The sequence below is a fragment of the Ambystoma mexicanum genome, chromosome 10 (genome assembly GCF_040938575.1).
Source record: "Ambystoma mexicanum isolate Mex_15411 chromosome 10, UKY_AmexF1_1, whole genome shotgun sequence".
NCBI lineage: Eukaryota > Metazoa > Chordata > Amphibia > Caudata > Ambystomatidae > Ambystoma > Ambystoma mexicanum.
The window spans coordinates 315,154,303-315,178,601 of NC_090932.1; the positions used below are offsets into that span (position 1 = coordinate 315,154,303).

General features: G+C 44.6%; 1 protein-coding gene across 3 annotated transcripts in view; it reads left to right on the top strand.

Moving 5' to 3' along the window:
* Positions 1-24,299, top strand: part of PLEKHA2 (pleckstrin homology domain containing A2) — a 1,084,343-nt gene that overhangs the window by 678,612 nt on the left and 381,432 nt on the right. For all 3 annotated transcript variants that reach the window (XM_069617914.1, XM_069617916.1, XM_069617915.1), the window contains one exon: positions 17,595-17,720. In XM_069617914.1, coding sequence (XP_069474015.1) covers positions 17,595-17,720 — 126 coding nt within the window. The remainder of the gene's footprint in view (positions 1-17,594; positions 17,721-24,299) is intronic.

Genomic DNA, 24,299 nt, shown 5'->3' on the forward strand with positions numbered 1-24,299 from the left:
CTTTTTTTATCAGATCCTGCCTACCCTCATTAGCTTTGTTCCTTCTCCTGCCTCTCCCCCTACTTCCCCTTCTGTCCCCCCACCTCTGACTGAAGTACCCCACCCCTGTACTGCACCTCAGAAAACCTTCAAAGGCAGAGATCTTCTCCACCTGGGGACGCTCAATGCCTGCTCTCTTCTGCCCTAAAAAGTCTTCACTGGCTCCCGGTTGCTTCACAGATCAAATTCCAATCCCTCTTTATCATCCACAAGGCTGGTTGGGGCCGGGACTACACTATCTGCAACTTTCTCTTACTAGATATTCCCCCTCTAGACCTCTGCGCTCCTCTGGCACCAACTCCTTGTGTGGAAAGCATTTAGCTAAACAGAGGGCAGGAGGTTGATCGCTTTCCTCAGCTGGCTTCCTTCTTTGAAACAGCCTCCGTCTTTGTTTTGACCATGACTTTCTTAAATTCCAGAAGACCTTAAGACCTTGCTCTTTACCTCCTCCATCCCTCCCTCTCTCCTCTGCTAATCTCACAGTTGCTTGTTTGGTGTTCAGTGCCCTTATGCGTCCTCGGAGCCCTCCCACACTGAATTGCCCCAGCTTCTGTCTATCCTCAGCACTTGCCTTGGCTCACCCTCCACCCTTAGAGGCTTGCACTTACCCTACATTGCACTTCACCTGTTACCCATGAGCATACCAGCACCTATCCCATTCCCTCTCCCTTCTGCACTTGCACGTTCTGAACACTCACAAGGCATAGTGGGTTTGTCTCCCCCCTACTGTATTTTTTTTGTTTAATGTATTTTAATTGTTTCTCATCCCGTGTCCCATCCCCGTTGCTCTGTGGGCGCTTTGAGACAGTATTTACTTCCTGTATAAGTGCCTAACAACCGAAAAATAAATAAACATAATAAAATAAATAAGGATGGGAAGCTGTTGCGGCTTCCACTCGAAGGCCACCTTCCTTTTCTGAGCACCATTGCCAATGGCACAAATTGGCAGCAAACAGTGAAATAGCCCTGTCTAATTTACAAAGAGTGGCACTGCCCCCATGTAGGAACTCTTTACCAGAATTCACAATGTATTAAAGATTTATGCCATCCACAACCAGAAAAGGGACAGGAACAAGGCCTTTCCCTTTGACTGCCAAGGAAATTAACTAATTGTTTGTCTTCACTATTGCATTTTTAAAGCATTTCTGGAGTAGAATAAATATTGCAAGATCTAACATTACTAATCACTACATATGGAGAGGCATGGAAGACAATGTGGAAAAATGGTCATCAAGTAAGAAATATTTCTCATAACCATCAGCCTCTCCAGCAATACGTAAGTGGTTGATTTGCTCATGGAATTCCAGAGGGCACGGGCATCTATTTCACCAAGCAAACACCGAACTTGAGAAGTTTCATATAATATGTTTACAGGCAACATGGTTTGTCACACAACCAATCTGTGAGTTTTTCATTACCCTCTTGAATCCTGCCATCCAACAAACTTTAGGAAGACCAGCTTCGGGCCTGCTGACAATGATTAAAGTCACCTCTAACTGGACCATAATTACCACCATAAACCTAAACTCATGGGCCCAGTGTACCATCCTACAAAGGCTGGATGCCAATTTGCAGAATCAATTAAATCAAAAGAGAACACAAACAAAAAGCATCTTGGGAATACTAAACTCGTATTGGAATCCCATAGCCATGAACAAAGAGATCTTCATTGATTGTGTCTTTACAGCCATTGATGAAGCCAGTGACAAATATTGCAATATCAAATTTATCATCTGTGGCGATATAAACATCCATCTATAAGACAACAAGGGGTAACTTGACCAATAGCGCAAGAATATGGTCTAAAGAAATTGTGTTGAGAAACCTGACACTAACAGGCAAAGTTAAAGACGAGAACAACAAAATGATACCAACTTGGATGCTGGGGTCTTCTCAAGCAGTAATTGACTATATATATGTATCGCCTGGGATATTGTCGGTGATAAAAAAAACTGAAACTATCACTTCAACCAAGAGTGATCACCATAAATTAACACTTACATGGTTAGGAGTTGGTCGACCAAAGAAAAAAGACCAGCTTCCTGAATTGGAGCTCAATTCAGTGATGAATAGGCGGCGTCTAAAACCAAATCAAATCACTAATCTCTCTGATCATTTTGAAAGACAGATAAAGAGGGGACCGAAAGACTGAACTATGAATGGTTACTCTGCCCATTTAAAAAGAAAGTGAATCTAAAAGAAAGGCCTAAAATAATACATAAGTACCAATATAACAGTCAAATTATCGAAAAAAAGAAAAAATTAAGGAAAAATCTACACATTCTATTGAAGTCAAAGAGTTGAAGATCGATTCAGGTTGATAGCACTGGAAAAACAGCGATTTAACAACTGGCTGAAAATGACCATACATACCTTACTACAAGCTGATGCAGAAACTATGCTTGAAACTTTAAAGAACAAAAACACAAGACCGCTATGGAGCCTCCTAAATCCAACAGTAAAGCCACAAGAGTTCCTAATTCCAAACATAATTGAAACTAAGTGGATAGAACATTTTACCTTCTTATATAAAAAGAGGAACCTGGACATTACTGACACCACGCAGAATTCAGCCAAAAAATTGAATTTAAATTGGGATCAGACAGATATTTTAAAAATAATAAATAACCTAAACATGCCCCGAGCCCCGGGCCCTGATGGCCTGTCCAATGCAATAATCAAGCAAGAGCCTGAACTGTGGACGAATATCACTACGCAAATATTCAGTTTAATTGCAGAACTGAATCAGATTCCGAACATTTAGAGGACAGCCACTCTCATCCCAATTTATGAGCAGGGAGACAGAAAGGATCCGGTCAATTATAGACCTATTGCCCTGCTGGACCCTTTGGGAAAGATTTTTGCTATCCTTTTGTTAAAGTGGGAACCAATGTGAACTTATTTTGACTACATCTCATCAAACAAGAAGCCATTATGACCAACATAGCAATCTTCGCAGCATTTATCGATCTTCATTTAGCGTTCGATGAAGTAAACAGGCAACTACTCTAGAACAAACTAGCGAGATGGAATTGCCTGCGAGACATCATCGAACCTATAAAACTGTTATATTCCAACACGAAGATAAAAGTCAGGATGACAAAAGAAGGAATTCTAACATCACCCATAGAGACGTGGAACAGTCTAAAGCAGGGCTGCCCCCTTGCGGCGACCCTATTTAATCTGTTTACATCCGATATTGAAGAAGAAATGTGCTCAACAAGATTAAACTCACCGAAACTTAACTCTGTTGCGCTCCACATGATGATGTATGCGGATGATATTGTTCTTTAAGATAAAATAACTAGAGGGCTACAACAAAGCCTGATGATAATGGAATGATATATTGGTAAAAATTAATTAAAAATCAACACTGCAAAAACTAAAATCATGCCTCTCACTAAACTACAAGGTAAGAAAGCGAGACAACCAATTCTAACCCTGGAAGTGAAACCTCTCACAGTAGTTACAACGTTTAAATATCTATGGGTTTTGGTAAACCGCTCAAAAGCAGAAACAGAGTGGCATGATTATTTGATCACAAAAACACAATCTTCAGCACGTCAAGAAGAATACTTATATTCCAAATTTGATAAATTTTCCTTTAAACCCATTGTTGCCTTTTATAAACAAAAAGTGGTATTGACCCTGACATATGGAAGTGAAACGATGATAAACCTCCCCATGACCATCTGGCAAAAACTTGCAGCTATGTTATGTAGGAAAATGTTGATGCTTCCGTCATCTTTCCCCATGCCAAGAATCAGGTACGAAGTAGCAACACAATCACTGACGTCGATGGTGGTGCGGAAACAAATAGACTTATATTGTAAAGTGATGAACGACGAGGAAATCCCAGCAATTGAAATTATGCGGAAAAATGAGAATGCCCTGTTTAACAAAGCATTGATTGCATGGAAATCCGAAATGGAAAAGACACTAAGAAATTAAGATATACCACTAGAAATGTTGCTAAACCGCCCCCAGTATGCCAAACGTAACATCCGACAAAGTGACTGGATTATGACGCTCGCAGAAAAATCAAAGTACCACTGGAATTTGCATTGCAACGCTGAGACAAGAGCCATAAACCAGCTTCCAACATATCTTGTACTGCTCCCAGACAATGCGATTCAAGATACGTATTTAAGATTGCGTCTTAATGTTCTTCCGACAAGATCCAGAATGGCAAAAATGAAACAACTACCATCATCCTCACAATACTGCAGGTTTTGCAACAAGACTGAATCCATAGAAACAATCCATCACATCATCATGGTCTGTCCTGCATTGGTAGAAAAGAGAAATCTCTTCAGAGACTACTTTAAGATATCATCAAAACAACTGGACCCACAGACGAGGTGGGCACAGATACTCTTAGGAAAGAATAAGAAACTCATATTCACCATAATCCAGTTTTGGTCTAATATAATGAAGGAAACCAACCAACAAAGAGATTAAGACTGAGCATAATCCTTATTGTTATGAGGCTCCAAGAGACATTTGAAAGCATACAGGAATGAGGATAGTCTACAAAACTAATGAAAAGTTTAATAAGTATACTATAACATTTTAAATATTTTTATTTTTTTAAAAAGCATTTCTTGATTATTGACGGAGCTTGGCAGCTAACTAAACTGTTACCGGACCTCTATTTTCCCTACAGTCCAGGCTAAGATTGGCAGCTGAAATCACATACCTGAGTCCAACCTACTTAATTTGAAAGCCTGCATTGAAAGATGATGCCATTCACTCATACTTAGATCAAAATGTCTCTTGGATGCCCCTTTTCCAGTCCTTTTAGTTGCCTTTTCCCACTTCCAAACTGTTCATTAAAGACATGTTGCGAATGCATTCCAAGTGGTTTACAGTTAGATCCTTTAAGTTAGGTAAATCCTCATTCCGATGAACTGGTCTCACCTTTATGCATTATTTCTGACATAGTTAAATGCTGAGAATAGATATAGTTCATTTCATATGAACCACCCTGCTGGCTGGAAGAGGCCTGGGCAACTCTGTGATACAGGAACATGTTATTTTATTTTATTAAGGGTATTTATATTGCCTGAACCGGGCTCCAGCTGAACTGCCAAATGCTTTACGAAGCACATGAGATAATTATGCCCCAAGGTATGCTGGGGCACAGAATGACATTGGGAAATTTGCATAGTTCCCTGAGTGCATTTAGAGGAGTGAAGATATATTTAGTGGAGGGGTAAGAATGAGATTCATGGAGGGAAGGAAGTGGGGGAAGAAGAAAGGGGTTTATTAAGAAAGGGCTTTTCAGTTCTTTCGTGACGGTCTTTGCGGAAGGAGTGACTCTCATTTGGTTAAGTAGATAGTTCCAGAGGGTGGGTGCTGTGATAAACCTGAAGGTGTCTCCCTGGTTAGTTCCCGGGTTTCTGTCATCCAGGTGGCCAGGACATGGCCATCGCTATTGGGTCTAGTTCCTGGGGGTGGACCCGTGAGGGAGGATCACCTGGATGGGGGATCCTCAGGGAGTGGAAGTGGGACACTGACGGGTGAGACACGGTATCCCCCTTCTTCCGACACCTTTTTCCCATCTTACCACATAGGACATGCATAAACACTGCCCCCCACCACCCCTTTCCACACAAACACTTTTGCACACCACTAAAGAGAACGGACTAACACCAGAGCCGTTTACTTGACATGTCCCAATACAAGGGTCAGGCAATTGACCAGAATCACACACATCTGCCGGCCCTTTCCCTTCCCCACAGGGATTAAAGGTAGAGCACTAGAACATAGGACGAGCAAGGCAGACCGCACGATGAGAGAGCTAACTCAGCACAGCAGTTAAAGAGGAGGAGAAAGACGGCACAAACAGAGAGTGTTGCAAGGGAGAGAAACGACCTTCCCCTTTCCGAGCCAGGCACGTGAGACCTCTGTGGAAGGAATCATCAGACCGCGAACAATAGCTCATGTGTGTTGCAGCAGATGTCAGTGGTACACGGAGAATGCCTACGCTGATAAACAGGACCGAGGGAGGCACATGCTTCCATGGTACCGGCCTTGACTCCAGATACAAGGAAAGCCAAGCGGTGCATCACAGCCAGTGAGTCGAGAGGAGATCTGCTAAAACACCGAGCTGTGTTAAATGAAAGTTGCAAAATGGCACAGGGAGAAAAGTTCAAAGAACTGTAAATTGTTAAAGGCAATACCAGCTGCAGAGGGGACCAGCACCATGTGGGTTCTCACTCAAGAGACGCTGGTTGATCCCATGTTGATTGAAACCACTGATACCAGAAGGCCATACGAAAGCCGCCAACACAGGTCAAAGTGGTCATACGGGGGTCGAGCAAAATCACTCTACAGTCGAAAGTCTTTGACTGATAAAACCATTGAGAAACGCAAGGGAAGTGAATTCCATAGCAAGAGATACAAAAGGAATTGTGAAGTGGCAAGAGTGAACCCGACGAAGGGATGCCAATAAAGAGGGGCGAAGTCTAATGTCCCAAGAAACAGTGTGTTGACAAAAGTGAACCCGGCAGAGGGACGTCCACAGAGAACTGTTTAAAAGACATTGGCCCTCATTACGACCCTGGCGGAAATCGAAAAACGATGGCGGAAATGCAATACCGCCATCGAATAGCGCTCGGTGCGATTATGACCCGTCACCGTAAAGTACGATGCCATTAGCGACACCGTAGTGAACGCCAACGCTAACTGCACCAAGTACGCGCACGCGCGCCATGCGAAACCGTAATTACCACCATGGCGCAACGGTACGCGAATTCTGACCCTAGCGGACATTTACCTAACGCCATCAAGCATGGCGGAAAGTACCATTCCGCCATGGTGAGAAGTACGGCAACGCGAACCAACCGTAAATGGCCCTACTGAGTGCCTGTACACCACTCCCTGGCCACATTGCACAACTCCTCGTAGGTGCAATGAAGTCACACAATACAACCAGTGAAATGTACAAGTCACCCATGCATGCCAATGAACAAATGAATGTAGGGGCTCCAAGTGCCTTGTGAGTGGCCATCCATATTTGCCATGTCACCATTGCCGTACTGATGCAGCACAGGCATGTGAAGGCTCAAGTACAGCAATATGAACTGAAATATGAGACAAAACAACAACAGGCCCCCATCGCTTGACACCAGTGTAAGGCAACATTCAAAGCAGTATCCTGAGGGAGACTGCACCAGCCCTGTACTCTTGCCAGTAAACAAACCAACCATCAGCATAAGCATGTACCACACAAGTTGGCAGAGTGACTGAGCAGCCAGGCCCATCCCAAGAGGGGCCAATGGGAGCTGCAGGGCACAGATGGCACGAATACAGAAGCTATTCCAATGGACATGACCTCAGTCTCCCTCCAAGAAACGCACGCAAACACAGGCACCTGTGACCAGCCATATTCTGATAATCACATCATTCCACCAATCCACCTGGCTGACCGGCATCTGTTACACAAAAGCTAATCCCCCGCCCCTGAGCATGACATCATTAAAACAGTCATAATGGCATCCCCTATCCCTGACCTCACTGGGCTTCGTAGGCAAACGCGCCAAGTACAGTACCACGCAACTATACTCAGAAGCCGGAACCCAATGCAGATCTTCTCACAATACATCGCTCCACAAATAGGAATATGCTACATTACTTGCAAAGAATAACGCTACACGGTTAATAACATAATAGAAATTTAATGCACAACAAAATCACCAAGCCCATACACCTATTAGGTCATGAACTCCAAAATATATTTCATTATTGTGGGCTGCATCCGCAATAAATGACCAGCTTCTTCTTGTGTGACGCCCTGTTCCTTCATGGTACACAGAGCCACATTCACGTACGAAAAGGCAACATGGAAGCGCACAGAACCGCAGGGCCGTCCCATTAGGTAGGCACTAGTCCAGCTGAAAGGTCGATATGTTGCTCCTAGCCACTAGTACTGCGTAAGGGCATGTGGCCCATTGGCGATCGTCCCATAAGATCGTAATGGTGCTCCACTGATTAACACGAAGCAGCAGGTGTCGGGAGTAAAAGCCATCTGCAGGAGTGGCATACAGATGGCAGCGGCAAAAGGGGAGGAGATACCTGTCACCCAAATGAAATGAAAAAGAATGGTATGGGCATCAGAACTTAATTTGAATTACTCACTTCAATGATCACACTAAATCTACAGCCATATGCATGTTAGCCCACTCAAAAGGATTATTCCCACCCAAAAATCACTTGCGAATCATAACTATATAAATCGAGGTGAAAACACTATTACAAACGAGTCTTTGTGTGCATGCGTCTGTTAAAACAGAATCCATTAGATGGGATTAGTAACGTGCATAGACACAAGTGTTTGAAGGCGCGTCGAGACAGGGAGGGTTCAACAAGGGCAGATAGACGATGGTCCCACTATGGCAGCTCTGCATCACATAGCGCAGGGGAAGTGGATAGATTCCAAAAAGCCATGTACATGGTAAACTCTCAATTAAATCATCTGTCCATGCATCCATACATCATTCCCTCATCCCGGTATGAAAACGCCTGATTATTTACTCACATAACATGTGAAATTTCCATTGAGTCTGTGCGTAATGCAGTCTGCAAAATCCACTGTGCTCCAGCCCGGAATTCTAGTGTTGTGAAGTAACATGTATTTGGGAACGTCCTGCCTTATCGTCCACTACGCTATTGCGCATCCCATACTATTCATATCAATCATTGCATTCTCGCCATGGCCCCTGTCCGAAGGACATTAAACAATAGAACTTTATATCTGCAGTCAGACCTGTGGGCGTCTCCTCGCCGCTAGCTGAAAACCGAAAGCGCTGTCCTTCGAATTCCTCATTTGCAACATCACGTCGAAAAGGCATCTGTGACCGCTTGAAATCACAAATTCATCCATGTAGTGCGGCAGTGTGTGCAAATGGCAACTGCCTTCACTCACAAATGGGACGCCCCGCCCGTCGGTGAACCTCGGTACAGTGCTGCATGAGGGTCCACCGTTAATCGAGTACTACATTCCACTGACCCTTCACAAGTTTGTTCGCGACTGTAAAGATAGTATGTGAAACAATGGGACCATAGCAGAATGAACATATGAACCAATATTCCACTGCCATCGGGATTAAATACATGATTGTAATAGCAAGATGCCATGCGTTGAATTGCAGTGTTGTGTGCGGGACGTGCTCGCCCAAAGGGGATTGCAGCTTGCACAGGTGGAATGAATCACCACAGGTGGAGGCTATACTGCCTGAAAACACATAAATTGCACACCCAACCCCCTCCCACAACCACACCCACTCCAAAATGCTACCGGCAGGACTAGCGATGTTGGGCCTGGGGGACCTGATAGCACTGCAAGTACTCCAACTTCAAGAAGAAGACGAACACCAACTACTACAACAACCGGCCGCACAGAGGAGACGCAGGAGGAGGAGGAGGGCAAGGCAGGGCCAGCAAGGCCCACCAGCGCAGCCACTACCACCACGCAGGCAGCCCGCAATCCCACGCCTCCGAGCTCATCCGTTCAACCTCACTGATGAGCAGATCCACACCCTCTACCGTTTGGACCGGGACACCATAACCGCCATTGTGGACATGACACACGCTGACCTTGCCAGCATGATAGATAGCCCAACCGCCATCCCACCCCTACTGAAGGTGGTGTCTGTACTACACTTCCTGGCCACAGGCACCTACCAGCACACAGACGGACAGTTGCATGGCATTTCACAGCCACTGTTGTCACGGACACTATTGCAAGTGCTCGATGCCCTCCTGAAGCACGCAGACGACTACATCTCTCTACCACGCTCGGAGCAGGAAATTACAAACACAAAAGTGGGATTCCATGCACTTGCCGGCATACCGGGTTGCATTGGTGCCATCGACTGCACCCATGTGGAATTGGTTGTCCCACATGCCATGGAGGTCCAGTACCGCAACCGGAAACAATATCATTCTCTTAATGTACAAATGGTGTGTGACTCCAACAGGATCTTTACACATTGTTGTGCCCGATTTCCTGGATCAACCCATGATTCTATGGTCTTGAGGAACTCTACAATACCACGCTACATGGAGCGACACGCAGGGAACAGATCCTGGCTACTCGGTGAGTCTCATTTCATGCATGATAATGTGGGGTATGTGATGCGGCAATGACCTGGCAGGAAGGGGGGGGATGCGTACGTAGCAATGTCATTCCACAAACATCCTTCATTGTCCACATACAGGTGATGCCGGGTATCCACTGAAGAGATGGCTCCTTACACCACTCCGGAACCCACAGAACCAGCATGAGGAGGACTACAACCATGCCCACTCACGTACCCGTGTAGTCATAGAACAGGCATTCGGCCTACTGAAGGCTCGTTTCCGCTGCCTCAGCAGGTCTGGCGGGGCACTCCTGTACCGCCATGAGAAGGTTGCAAAGATGGTCATGGCATGTGTCATGCTACACAACATGTGCGTACGTAGAAATGTGCCCATGCCCCCTGACGGAGAACTGCAAGCACCTGAAGATGGTCATGATGAGGGTGGGGATGTGGCAGCACCTGAAGGAGTCCGCGAGGCACAGGAGGGCCGTGAAATTCGTCAGATTCTCATAGATTCATGCTTCTAGCACTCACGCCTGGTGGCTGATACATGGACGCGGGACTTGTGGCACTGTGTGTGTCTGGAACATGCACAATATGGACTGTACGCCTATGAAGGCCTCGTACACAAAGATCAATGTCCACACATCTCATTGGATGATTGTGAAATGTTTATAGCATATGTGAAATTATGTTACACACCCCATCGACCCGCCACCCAAGAAAGCCCAACACACCCCCTCCACCCTCCTACCTCCCCCCCGAACATCAGTGTCCAAAGATGCTCATTGTCAGTGGGCAGACGCTATTGCAAGCCCCCTCTCCGGGTATCAGGGACACCCCTGCCTGTGGAGCGCAGGTTCCTCCCAGATCTACGTTGGGGGCTGCCCTGGACGGAACTTGCAACAGATGATGTCTCTGCCTGCTCACGTCCATGCATGTCCCTAAGGGTTTGTGAGAGCTCAGTGAGCACACGGCGCACAGCGGCAAGTTCAGCACATACGTCTTTGGACGTCGCATGCAGTTCCCCCCTCAGGCTCTCGGTGCTTCTCTCCATTTGTACCCTCAGGCTCTCGGTGCTTCTCTCCATTTGTGCCCTTAGTGTCTCTGTACTTCTCTCCATTTCTGCCCTAAGTGTCTCAGTAGATGTTTCCATGGCTGCCTTAGTACCCCCACATCCATCAGCATGCTCCTTGAGGAGCGTGGCCAGTTGCTGCTGTTGCACGATCACCTGGTCGAGGGACTGTTGCCTCTGCTGGGCCATGCCCATTTGCGGTGGTGTCACAGAGGGGCTGATCACCTCATGTTGCCTTGCCACAGGGCTTGTGGGGGATGGCCAGTCGTCGTCTTGTGGGTGCCCCTGCGTGGTATCCTCATGGTGTACGGGATGAAACAAACAGGGGGATTGAGACAGGTCATGGATGGATCCTACATCGACAGCACCGTTTTCTGTGTCGGAGCATGCTGCCATTAATGCAGTGTCACCTATGGTGCTGCTGCCACCAGAAGCAGTGCCTTCTGTGGCATCCATTGGGGGGACCTGTGGTGCTGCTGTTGTGGGCATGCTGGCTGCTGGGGTGCCTGTTGAAATCCCCTCCTGTGTGCTGCCACTTGATTTGTGCTGCTGCCGTGTCTTGATCCGTGCAGCTGAGATGGAGGGTCTTTGGCCGTTGGTATTGGCCCTCTTTGCAGGTGTGCTGGTAGGGGTGTCCTGAAGCTCGTCGTTTGAATCGGACCCTGTGTTGGAGTAAAGGAGGGCGAGCGTTATTTATGGGTCTGTGGAAATTGGAATGGCAATGTATCACATGCATTGGGGTGGTACCTGAGGGTGATTTGGGTCAGGGCCTTGGAGGTGGTTTCATTTTTGTGTGGATTGAGGATGCAGTTGTTTTGCAGCCTGCAGTTAGGGTGTGCATGCTGCACGTGTAGAGGGTGTTTTTAGGATTTTTAATTATTTATGTATTTAAAGTGACTTTTAAAGTGCGCTATCAGGCCAATGTGTGTGGACGTTCTCCTGGACATGTGTTTCTGTTGCACTATGTGGACACATGGTACTTCACATGATTGGACATTGTGGATTTAGCATTGTTTTATTTGGCCCACCTACCTGATTCTTCGGATGTCTGCACTCCTTTCTCCATCCCTCCGACTCCCTCTATACTCTCCATTCCAATGGTGGAGGCACAGATTTCTTCCCAGGGGGTCAACTTGATGGGTGATTCTGATCCTCCCCCGGTAGCTGTGGCAATGTTACGGTTGGCTGATAGTATGCTCCGTACGCGTATCCGCAAGTCGTCCCATCGCTTTCTGCATTGCTGTGGGTTGCGGGGTGCGGTCCCCACCGCACTTACCCGCTGTGCCACCAGGGCCCATATGGCCTTCTTGTTCGCAAGTGCCGTCCTGGTCATTTGCGTCGAGAAGACGACGGCAGCATTCTCCTGGAGGGTCTCTGTGAGCACGGTGAGTTCCTCATGGGAGAAGTGGACCTGCCGCTTGCGGTCGCACGCTTTTTTCGCAACTTTTCCCATTTTAATTGGTTTCACTAGGGTGGCTAACGGGTTGGGATGTGTCTCAGGGTAGGATTTTTGATGGTTGTGTTGGGATTCTGATTTTATAGGTGTACGGCGTGCTGTTTCCCGTTCCGGGCCCATGTTTTTACTTCCGTTTCCGTATATTTACGGTCACGGTATTTTGCGATTACCGCTCATTACGGTGACCGCTATGATGGGTGGCGGAATTGCACCTAGGGCGCCGTACGACGGCGGTGAGGGGCGTTTTGGGGACATTTCCGCCATCGCGGACTTTGCACTTCCGCCATGGCGTAGTGCTCGTGCCCGATGGCTCAGAATTAGCCGCACTTTACTCCGTCGTGCAATGGCGGAAACGCTATTTACGCTATGGCGGTCAGGTCAGTTACTTTCCGCCAGGGTCGTAATGAGGGCCATTAAAATTTGTGAATGCCAAGGTGAAACTATCTTTGCAAAAGCCATAGTGAACCCGACAGAGGGAGGTTGAGATTTGTGCGGGGTCTGCGCCCGGAAGTGGGGGACCCGGGTGTGAAGCCATCACTCAACGTATATCTGGAACAGAACTTCTTTTGTTTGTTAATTTTTGGAAGCCATAAGGTCCTTGGGGGGGAAGAAACTTTTTCGTAGAAACAAGACTTAACCACCGAAGGTCCTGATACGTGAACCAGAACTGTGGTCTAGTGCTGGGAAAGCTCTAGATTGTGCTGTGCTCAGGACTCTCACCTTGTCCCATGCTCAAAACATGGCGAAGGGGGACCCCCGGCTATCCTGACTTATTATTTGTGAACACTACTTTCTTTCTTGTGAATCCTACCCTACACTCTTTTTGTATTTAGCATAAGGACTGGCAATAGGTTTTTCTTAGTATGGGCCCTTTTATTTGACACAACGCCACTGGGTCTGCCTTATTTTCATTTGATGGTCGTAACTTGCTCCCATTGTAGATTTAGGTTTAGATTAGGCATTTTTCCAACCTACCTATACAGTTTAATAAACGCCCTTGATCTGTGATCACTTGTGTCTGTCTATTCTTGATACCATGCTTTCCTTACATATGGTGTGAGGAGTGAAATGTGACTCAATTGAAACAAATTGGCGAACCCTACAATTTCAAAAACTTAGTCAGAGAGCCTTTAGCCCTTCCATTTCCATAATGGTATCAATAGAGTTTGATATTTGTAGCTTTAGGGAAGCTATTATTCCCCCTGAGAAAAGAGGAATGATTCCAACAGATATAGTTACCCCCTCCCGGGTGCTACATTCGATGGGCCCCAAAATCTGGCATAGCGTGGAAGTTTGGTATAGAGGTCTTAGCAGGCGTTATTGATCTCGACTTTCGGGTAGATGTGAAGGTTCTCTTACAAAATCATGGCGAGATCCCTTTTGAGGTACGTCAGGGAGATCAAATAGCCCTGGGAATTTTGAAAAGAGCTCTGTTTCCTCAGTTTAAAGAAAGCAAGCCAGATAAATCAGAAAGAGGTAACTTTGGGGAAGCTGATAAATCTCTTAACATAGAAGAAAGGAAGGGAGAAGAACCCACCATCTATCCCGACCTATCCTTCGCCCAGCAAAATTATCCCGCCCTCGCTGAAGCTTTTTTACAAGCAATTCCAGAAGAATAAGGCTTAGAGAAGGGGAGTCCCTTTTTCTTCTTAAAGCAAGGATTTCTTTATAGAAGAGAAACCTCTACAGATGGTTCAATAAAAACCCAACTAGTAATACCCAAGAGTCACCGAAAGCTTGTATTGGAGATTGCGCCTTCTCATCTTACCGGGATGCATTTAGGACAATCTAAAACCCAGGTGCATATTAGTGGGAAGTGTTACTGGCCACGCATCCACGCTGATGTAAAAACTTTCATTCAGACGTGCAAAATCTGCCTAAAGACCAGCATGCACATCCCATTACCTGCCCCTCTGAACCCGTTGCCGATCACAGAGATCCCCTTTTTAAGAACTGGTATGGACAGAATTGGACCTCGAGAGACATCCAGATTAGATAATAAATATGTTCTTGTGATCGTGGATTATGCAAGACAATATCCCGAGGCATTCCCAATGCATAATAATACCACACAGAAGATCCTTAAACATCTTCTACTGTATTGTTCCAGAGTCGGTTTTCCCAAGGAAATACTAACATTCCAGGGTTCGAATTATTTGAGTACGCTTATGCCCAAGTGAAAGAGTTACTTCATATTACCGCCTTACGAACTTCTGTGTACCATCCTCAAACTGATGGCCTGGTAGAAAGATTCAATAAGAACCTAAAACTAATTTTACAGAAGTTGGTAGACAATGACGGGAAAGACTGGGACTGAATGATCCCGTGGGCACTATTTGCAGTAAGGAAAATCCCCAGGCTTTCACAGGTTTATCTCCTTTCTAATTGCTATATGGAAGAGAGCCCAGAGACATCCTGGACATGCTCCTGGAAACCTGGGAAGAGCGAGAGGAGACCCCCATTCCTATCTCGTAAACCGCCACCAGAATGTGAGAACATATGAAATTGGTTTCAGATTTAGTTTGTACTCATATGTTAAAGGCCCAGAGCCAACAAAAGGCCAATTATGACAAAAAAGTACATTTAAGAACATTTTCCATAGGACAGAAAGTATTGGTCCTCTTACCCACCTCAGAAAACAAACTTGTCTCCAAGTGGCACAGACCTTACGAGATAGTAGAACGAACAGGACCCTGTACTTATAAAGTAGCCCAACCTTAGAGAAAACCAAAAATCCACTTATATCCCGTAAGTCTCTTGAAAGAGTGGAAGGAGAATCCATCAGCCACCCATGCCAACGTATTAGCCTGTATGGTTCCCGAAACCATAGATAACTTTGACTTAATTCCTCCCAAACTATCTATCCAACAACAAGAAGATTTAAAAGATGTAGTGGTCTCATTCTCTGATGTGTTCTCAGAAAAACCAGGATGAGTGAAAGGTACGTACCATTATATTATAACACCTAAAGGTAAAGTGGTTCATTTAAAACCATATAGACTACCAGAGGCTTGTAAACAGATAGTGATTGAGGAAGTCAACAAAATGTTGAAAGCCAATATTATTTAACCATTCTCAAGTCCATGGTTCTCTCCTATCGTGTTGGTCCCTAAACCTGACAGTTCCTGGTGATTCTGCATAGACATCCGTCAAGTTAATGGCATCTTTAACTTTGATGCTAATCCCATGCCACGCATCGATGACCTAATCAATAAACCCTGAGCAGCCACCTTTCTATCTACCCTAGATTTAACCAAAGGGTCCTGGCAAGTTCTCATATACCGGCCAGATAAGGAAAAGACCACATTCTCAACACCTCTAGGACCATTCCAATTCAAAGTCCTTCCTTTGGCCTTCCACCGGCCAGATAAGGAAAAGACCACATTCTCAACACCTCTAGGACCATTCCAATTCAAAGTCCTTCCTTTGGCCTTCCACTGGCCTTCCCAGCACTTTGCTGAAGGAGAGGAGGTGGATAATTAAGCTAGTAGCTTGCCAGGTCTTTGGCCTTTATTTTATGACAGCAAGGAGTTGCCACTTTTTTAGGGGTATGGGGAAGTCCCTGACTGGAGAGAGAAATTGATGATGTTCATGAATTGGAGACATATGGTTTGAGTATGTTTCTTTATGGCAGTTTAGTGGTCATCAGCCTTTGCGTCACCCCCAGATAGAATAGTGTGGTGATGGTCACTTAGCTTCGATATATTCTAACTGAATGTTGGTGTGAGGGTGGCTTAACACCTCAGGAAAACATTTCATGAGTCCCTGTGATGTTCTGGTTGTTGGGGAAATTGGACTATATACAATGATTGTAAGCAGATCATCACAAAACATGTAAAGGACCAACCATGCCGATTTACCTCCATAATGAGTGCTGTCCAGTTTTTTTCCCTTCTTTTATTTCAGGGGTCCAAACGTGTTTCCATTCTCAGTGACTGGCGATTTTGGGTCACTTACTTCTGGCAAGTGATTCTGTCCCTCATCATGTACATGTAGTCAATACAAATGTCTTGTTCCACACCTTAAAATGTAAAGCTCATGTGAACAGCATTGCTATCTCAAATTATCATGGCACCGTCTATGTTGGAAACTCATCAAATTAAAAGAAAATGTAAAAGATTCTCTTTAGGTCAACCTTCCCTTAAATTGTTCATTTGACTGTAAAAACCGTTTTATTAATGTGTTTCCCTGGTTCTCAAAGGCAGGACCAGCTACACGCACTGATTTAGTTACGCAGTTTGAGTTTGAGATGCATAGTGTGTTTTGCACCAGTTCTGAAAAATGTCAAAGTTAGGGGGGCCATATTTATTCCCACACGTCTGTCTCTCCAATCAACCCTCTCTTCCTTTGGATTAGCTGTTTGTGACAGTGCAGCAAACGTTGCTAGAAGAAAACAGCAGGGATCTGCAACCTTAGGCTCTCCAAAAGTGTTGGACTATAACTCCTATTATCCCTAGCCAGCAACGTTAATGGTGAAGGATGATGGGAGTTGTAGTCCAAAACATCTGGAGAGCTGCAGGTTTCAGACACCCTGGTCTAATTCAATACTCAGGGCTTCATTGGAATGCCAATGAGAACAGGGTCATTTCTGGAGCAATAATGGTAGGTGCTATTATTGGTCAGAGAGATTAGAACACACATGTGCCTGCAGCGCAAGCAGAGAGTTTGCCTGTCTGTGATATTATGAAGTGTAAGCAGTCAGAGTTTGCTTCAAGAGCAAATTGACAGTAACACGCATTAACAAAGCTAACATCTCTGGCTTTGCAAATGTAGAGTGAGTGCCATTTTTGTCATACAGAGGCTTAACAATAAGATTTTACCCAAAACAATTACAAAGCCTGACCTTTTGGCTTTGCCAATGTTTGTTTTATTGAGTCACTGCATTCCAAACAAAGTTTAGCGTTTCAGTTATCCTGTTTTGCTTTTTTGCATTTTTCAGGTACCAAAAGGTGGAAGTTTGCCTCTGCCGGAAGTGACTTGCGATGTACGACAGGAAAAGAAACAACAGATTGCCTACAAGACTGAGATCATTGGAGGGGTCGTTGTCCAAACGCCCATCAATCCGGTAAAAGAAACGTTTATTATTTAAGCAAAAGAAAACTAGGAATACCAATTTCTCGCTCTGCTTTGCTGTCCATAATCTCCAGAAAATTTTGCAATACTATTGACCATTTTGAAGATTTAAAAGATATTGAGCAGGTTTCTATATCATTAAGTGTTGAATGCTTTTCATGAACCTGGTTAGTCTCGGGATGTTGTAAGATTTGCAACCTTAAGTGGGGCAAAACATTATTTGAGATTTATTTTTCTAATTACAGTGTTAGGGTGAACCCCCAGGCAGGCAGAGCCGTACTAGGAGTCCGCAGACGTCAAACTCACGGAAGGCCTAACTCCTTCCTTTGCCCAAAAGAATGCAAGGTCCACACAAGTAGCAAGGTGTAGCTGAGGTTTGTTACAGCAAACAAACCACATAGATTACATTCGCAGAGGGAAGCCCAGGCACATCTCAGCGAACTCTGGCTCGCAGTGCAGTTTTGATGACATGTGAAGTCATGATTTGCATCACCCTCTAGGCCCTTCTCCAAAACCTATCCTCACCCAGCCCGCAGGTCACCTGTGAATGGTGCATGTGCAACAATGTGTCAGTGCCATAACTGTGTATCGACCACTACTACCATGAGAGCGCTCCGTTTCCCAACTCAGAACTGTAGCTTGAGTGTAACGACTTTGTTGCAACCATTGTCTGGTCCGTGAGACAGGTTGCTCTTTCCCAGCCACAAGACCTTGGCAGCTCCTCAGCTCTACCGGATCACGTGCTTGGAGACCACGTTTGTGAGCACAGGGGCTCTGAATTATTATGCATTTGTCAGAGAGCGGGCCTCTCCTGCAGCCGGTGTTACTTTAGTTCAGGGTGAGGAATGTCATTTGCAGCATTGCAACCTTGGCAGTGGCTTCTTTCCCGCCGCGGTGGTTCTGCTTGCACTGCATTCTCTGAGGATTGGGGTCTCTCTAAGCCGATTGTGGCCTATACCTGTGTTCTTCATGTAGTTGGGTGTGTGAGTGTCCTGATTGTGCAGATGGCATGTGTGCTTCATGTCGAACGTAGCTATGTCATTTTGATGTCTCTAATGAATCGAGGCATGGCTTCATGGTGCTTTAGTCCATTCTATCCATGTAGCTGTCTCCAGCTCCTTCTTGTGTATCTTCATCCACTCTGGGTAGAGTTTGTACTGTTGCAGGGTTGTAGGGCCTGCTGAGAGGGTACCTTTTGTGATAGTTGTCCATCGTAGGAGCAGTGGGAATTGATGCAAGTTCATATGATTGGTGGCCATATTGTCTCTGGTGCTTCTTCCGGTTGGAGGGGCTTTCAGGACGGAAGGCATATTCTGACCTTCCCTCTTTAGTAGTCATACATTTCACTCTTATGGCCTCAGCCGTAATAGCTATTATCAGCACTATCAATGCTCACATAGGTAGACGCTATTGGACAAATGTATCAGTTGCAAAACCAGCATTTGCAATCTATCAAATAAACATTGCCATCCTTAACTAGAACAGTGAACGCTATTGCTCCCGTTGCAACAAGTGCGCACCACGCAAGGAAATTAATAAATGGTCCCAAAGCCTGTCGTCGCTCTTCCATAAGCGTTGCAGCACAGAACCGCTGTACGCAAGCTCTTAAATCAGTGTTTTGTGTCAGTTGTGCTCCTCCAAGCATGCATGGGCAACTGGGCATGCTGACTGGGGTACTGCACGGCCCTTTTTAAGCAGGGAGTACTCCTGAAAGTCCTCCCATTTGAGCGTTGCTTAGGTCACCGGCTTTACTCTGCTGGTGCAGGAAACAGGAAGAAGTGTTGATGTCACCTCTCCCTGCTCCATGACTGAAGGCATTATCAATCCTGTGGCAGCTGGCAATACTTAATGGAATCCTGTTTTGGGCCACAGGCGAGTGGGTAGTTTAAAAAAAAAAATAAGTGTGTGTTCGCATGCAGGGTTTTTTGTGTGTGCACTTGCGTGTGTTTGTGTGAGTGGCATGAAAATGGCTTATTACAGTGGTTGTACCGCACTACTGAGCGCAGTCCTCACACATCTCTTTTTAAGGTGACATTATTAGTAGCATTATTGGGCAGATACACCACAAGTATGTATTTATACTGGCAATACTGACATTATTAGGTACAAGATGACAAGCATTTTCTCACAGTGGGAATACTGGAAACTACAGCCACAGCCAACACAAGTGTGTATTTATACTGGCAACACCAGTGATATTCGGCACAGCCACTAGAAATGTATTATTAAAGTAAAGTGAAAATCCTGGAATAATTTGGTACAGCCACAACAAGTGTGTTTTTAATCTGGCAATAATGTCATTATTCGGCACAGCCCACACAAGTGTGTTGCGAAAGTGGCAACAATGTCATAAATGGGCACAGCTAGACTAACAATTAAGGAACACCAAGTATACATCTCACTATATGTCCTGGACTCAAGAACAATATTACTATGAAGGAAGGGAGTCAAATGCAGGATAAACAAACAATAATAAAAATGAAAATTCACTGGACATATCCAATGATTCCTTGTTACAACATTTCAGGTTGGCACATCTTAACTAAATGTGATCACTGTAAATTGTCATGCTATTATTCTTTTGTACAAATTGTTATACAAGATTGTAATTTCTGACTTCAGCCTCCAATGTAACTCAATTGCTATCCATCAAATTGCGCATTTTGTTTCATAGAATATTTTTGTCAATGAGTTATTGTTTTTAAATCTTCATTTCGACTCCCTTATTTTATAGTTATATAAATTGGCACAGGCAATATGAGTGTATTAATTCTTACTATGACAATACTGGCATATAATGGCATATCCAGCACAAAACTGTCTTCTTACAGTGGCAATACTAACATTATTCGGCACAGCCAACATTAGTGTTCTTAAAGTGGCAAAACATCTGTATATTTGTGCAGCCAGCATTAAAATATAGTCTTCCAATGACTAAATACTGGCATACATTTTGTGCACTGCCCAGCCAGGCATCATGAAGTGTATTTTACAGTGATAACAGGGGCATACATTGTGGACAAAGGCAGCATAAGCATGTGTTGGAAAATGCGCCTGTGAATTGTTGGTGGCCTGGCATTTATTGGATTCTTCCATGTATTACTCTATGGATTCAATTGTAAATTGCACATCTTCTTACCAAATATTTCATAAAAAGTGTGCTGAAAAATGCATTACCCATTTTTTAGATAGATTTCAGAGGGAGAATTGACCCAAACCCTTCTTGCTTGGTTAGCGCAACAGAGGACCCTCTCCTCTCCCCCAGAAGCTATGCCATTTGCTGATGCTGCCTCGCTATGCTCAGTTGCGTGTGATCTTTACTGGCAAATAGTTATGCTTCTCCAGTCAAATATTCACTAGCCATCACTGCCCAAAGCATTGAAAAGTACTAACTGCTGAGGGCAGGTGGCAATCATTAACAATCTGTCAGTGTTGAATGGAGAACTGCTCAGACCGCACATTTAGCTGCAGGGAGCTTTGGGTGTATAGACAGCAGTTTCCTGAGTCAGCTTGAACGACTGCCAAAGAGACAAGAGTGAAAGACTAGTGGATAAACTACAGAATGCAGACCAATTAATATGAATTCTAATCCTGGTTTAAATACCTGATCAAAAGAGTGTTATCCATGGAGCACCAATTTTCTTATCACCCAAATGTGTCAATGCTTAGGAATAAATACATATAACGTGCTACGATAAATGTCGAATTTTAGAAAGGAGGGAAAGAGAACTGATAAAGCTTAGAAAAGTTGCAGAGTTTGCAATAAGATACAGGTTGTAATCCCAGTTTTTCGATTTGACTGCGACTGTTTGAACCTGGGCAAATCACTCAATATTCCTGGTTTACAACTATCTGTCAAATTTGAGAGTCCTTAGAAAAAACTTAACCGCAATATGCTGCACACTATTACACCTTTAGGTTTGTACAGGAAAGGTATGATTTAGTGGCAAAATCACATTTTCTTGTCCAAAAGTCTGATTGATGACCATGGGCATCATTTCAGTATAGCATTCACTACCCATATTGTTGCAAGTAATTTGGATTTCTTTGCAACCCCTGTTATTTAATCATTCTGATCTGTTAATTTGGCGTGCCTTCAACTTTTAGTACTTTTTTTAATGCATAATATCAGTCCCTGTTAATTAGCATGCTGTAGCTGTACACTTCAAATAAATATAGTGAAAAGGGGGTATTGTTACGTGTATGTATCATTTGGCATGTATTCCTGTAAGATCATTGAGGGATCACATTGTTGTGAATGTTCTTTATTTTATGGATAGATGGAAGCAGGTTTGAAATGTGAGTGTGCCGGTTGTATTGGAGTGTCAGCTGTGTATTGCACAACTCTTGTGGGAGTGCTGGTTGTATTGGAGAGTTAGCTATAGTGTATTGGGAATCTCTTGTGTGAGTGTCTGTGTGTGTATATATGGATGGAATGTGAATGAGGTATGGTGTATTGTGCAACTCTTGTGTGAGTGCCAGTTGTATTGGAGTGTAAGCTATGGTGTACTGGGCAACTCCTGTGTGAGTACCAGTTGTATTGGAGAGTTAGGTGTGGTGTACTGGGCAACTCTTGTGTGAGTGCCAGTTCTATTGGAGTGTTAGCTGTGGTGTACTGGGCAATTCTTGTGTGAGTGTGCCAGTTGTATTGAAGTGTTAACTATGGTGTACTGGACAGCTCTTGTGTGAGTACCAGTTGTATTGGAGAGTTAGGTGTGGTGTACTGGGCAACTCTTGTGTGAGTGCTAGTTCTATTGGAGTGTTAGCTGTGGTGTACTGGGCAATTCTTGTGTGAGTGTGCCAGTTGTATTGAAGTGTTAACTATGGTGTATTGGGCAGCTCTTGTGTGAGTACCAGTTGTATTGGAGAGTTAGCTGTGGTGTACTGGGCAACTCTTGTGTGAGTGCCAGTTCTATTGGAGTGTTAGCTGTGGTGTACTGGGCAACTCTTGTGTGAGTGCCAGTTCTATTGGAGTGTTAGCTGTGGTGTACTGGGCAACTCTTGTGTGAGTGCCAGTTGTATTGAAGTGTTAGCTATGGTGTATTGGGCAGCTCTTGTGTGAGTGCCAGTTCTATTGGAGTGTTAGCTGTGGTGTACTGGGCAACTCTTGTGTGAGTGTGCCAGTTGTATTGAAGTGTTAGCTGTGGTGTACTCGGCAACTCTTGTGTGAGTACCAGTTCTATTGGAGTGTTGGCTGTGTGTGTACTGGGCAACTCTTGTGTGAGTGCCAGTTGTATTGAAGTGTTAGCTATGGTGTATTGGGCAGCTCTTGTGTGAGTGCAAGTTCTATTGGAGTGTTAGCTGTGGTGTACTGGGCAACTCTTGTGTGAGTACCAGTTGTATTGGAGTGTTAGCTGTGGTGTATTGGGCAACTCTTGTGTGAGTGCCAGTTCTATTGAAGTGTTAGCTATGGTGTATTGGGCAACTCTTGTGTGAGTGCCAGTTCTATTGAAGTGTTAGCTATGGTGTATTGGGCAACTCTTGTGTGATTTCCGGTTAACTTGAAACAATGAAATATAAATAGTGAGAAAAAAAATCTAATTGTTGGCAAAAGTATATATGGGAGGTGGGGTGAGGGATGAAAAAGGGTCGGGGGATCGGGGGTGGGTAGTAAAGCTGGGTAAACGGGGAGATTGGAGGGGGACCCTCAAATAAAAATAGAGAAAAAAATCGTTTTGTCATTTTTGTATTTGTTACAAAGACATGGAACCGAGTGTAAGCTATGGTGTACTGAACAATTCTTGTGTGAGTGTCAGTTGTATTGGAGTGTTAGCTGTGGTGTATTGGGCAGCTCTTGTATGAGTGGATGTAACTGTATGTGTGGATGGAATGTTGATGAGGTTGTCTGTGAGGATGTGTGGGCAGGTGTGTGCACGGTATGGCAGGGAGATGTGATTTATTTGTTCTGTGGTGTGTGCATGATATATGTATGGATGTGAAGTGTGTGGATCTGTAGTGGTGCAAGTGTGTTCGGTAAGGAAGGGGGATGTGTTATGAATGTGCTTTTTTGTATGGATAGATGGAAGCAGGGTCGGAATGTGTGTGGTCAGAGTGACTGAGGTAATGATGGAATGTGTAGCAGTGAATGTGAGAATGCTATGACCCTGGCGTTCAACTACTGGAGTAGAAGAGATGTAGCCTGGTGGTGGGTACCAGTGGCTCCTGTCCATGTAACTAACCTGGACTTGTTGTAACTTGATGAAGGAACGTAATGGAACACGTATGTGGAGTGACCTGGAAGAACCTTTACAGCACAGATGTACTCAAGGGCATGTTCCCAATCTCTATAATTTAGGTGATATAATGCAACTATTCCTAATCATGGTGTCAGCATTTGTTAAAATCTGGTCATCTATGGTCAAATATCATTCCCCCTCTGCTTTTTGCAAATGTGAGAAATGTAGGAATACTTTGTAATAAACTTAACACCAGAGCAAACTGTTGTATGTCAATGACTTAAATTCATACTTACATAACTTAGTACTTTGGGCACAGGACAGTTTGCTTTGGACATCTTTACAAAGGACTGACCCATGTCGCTGTTGTGTGTCCTCTATGTGAGCCCTGATGT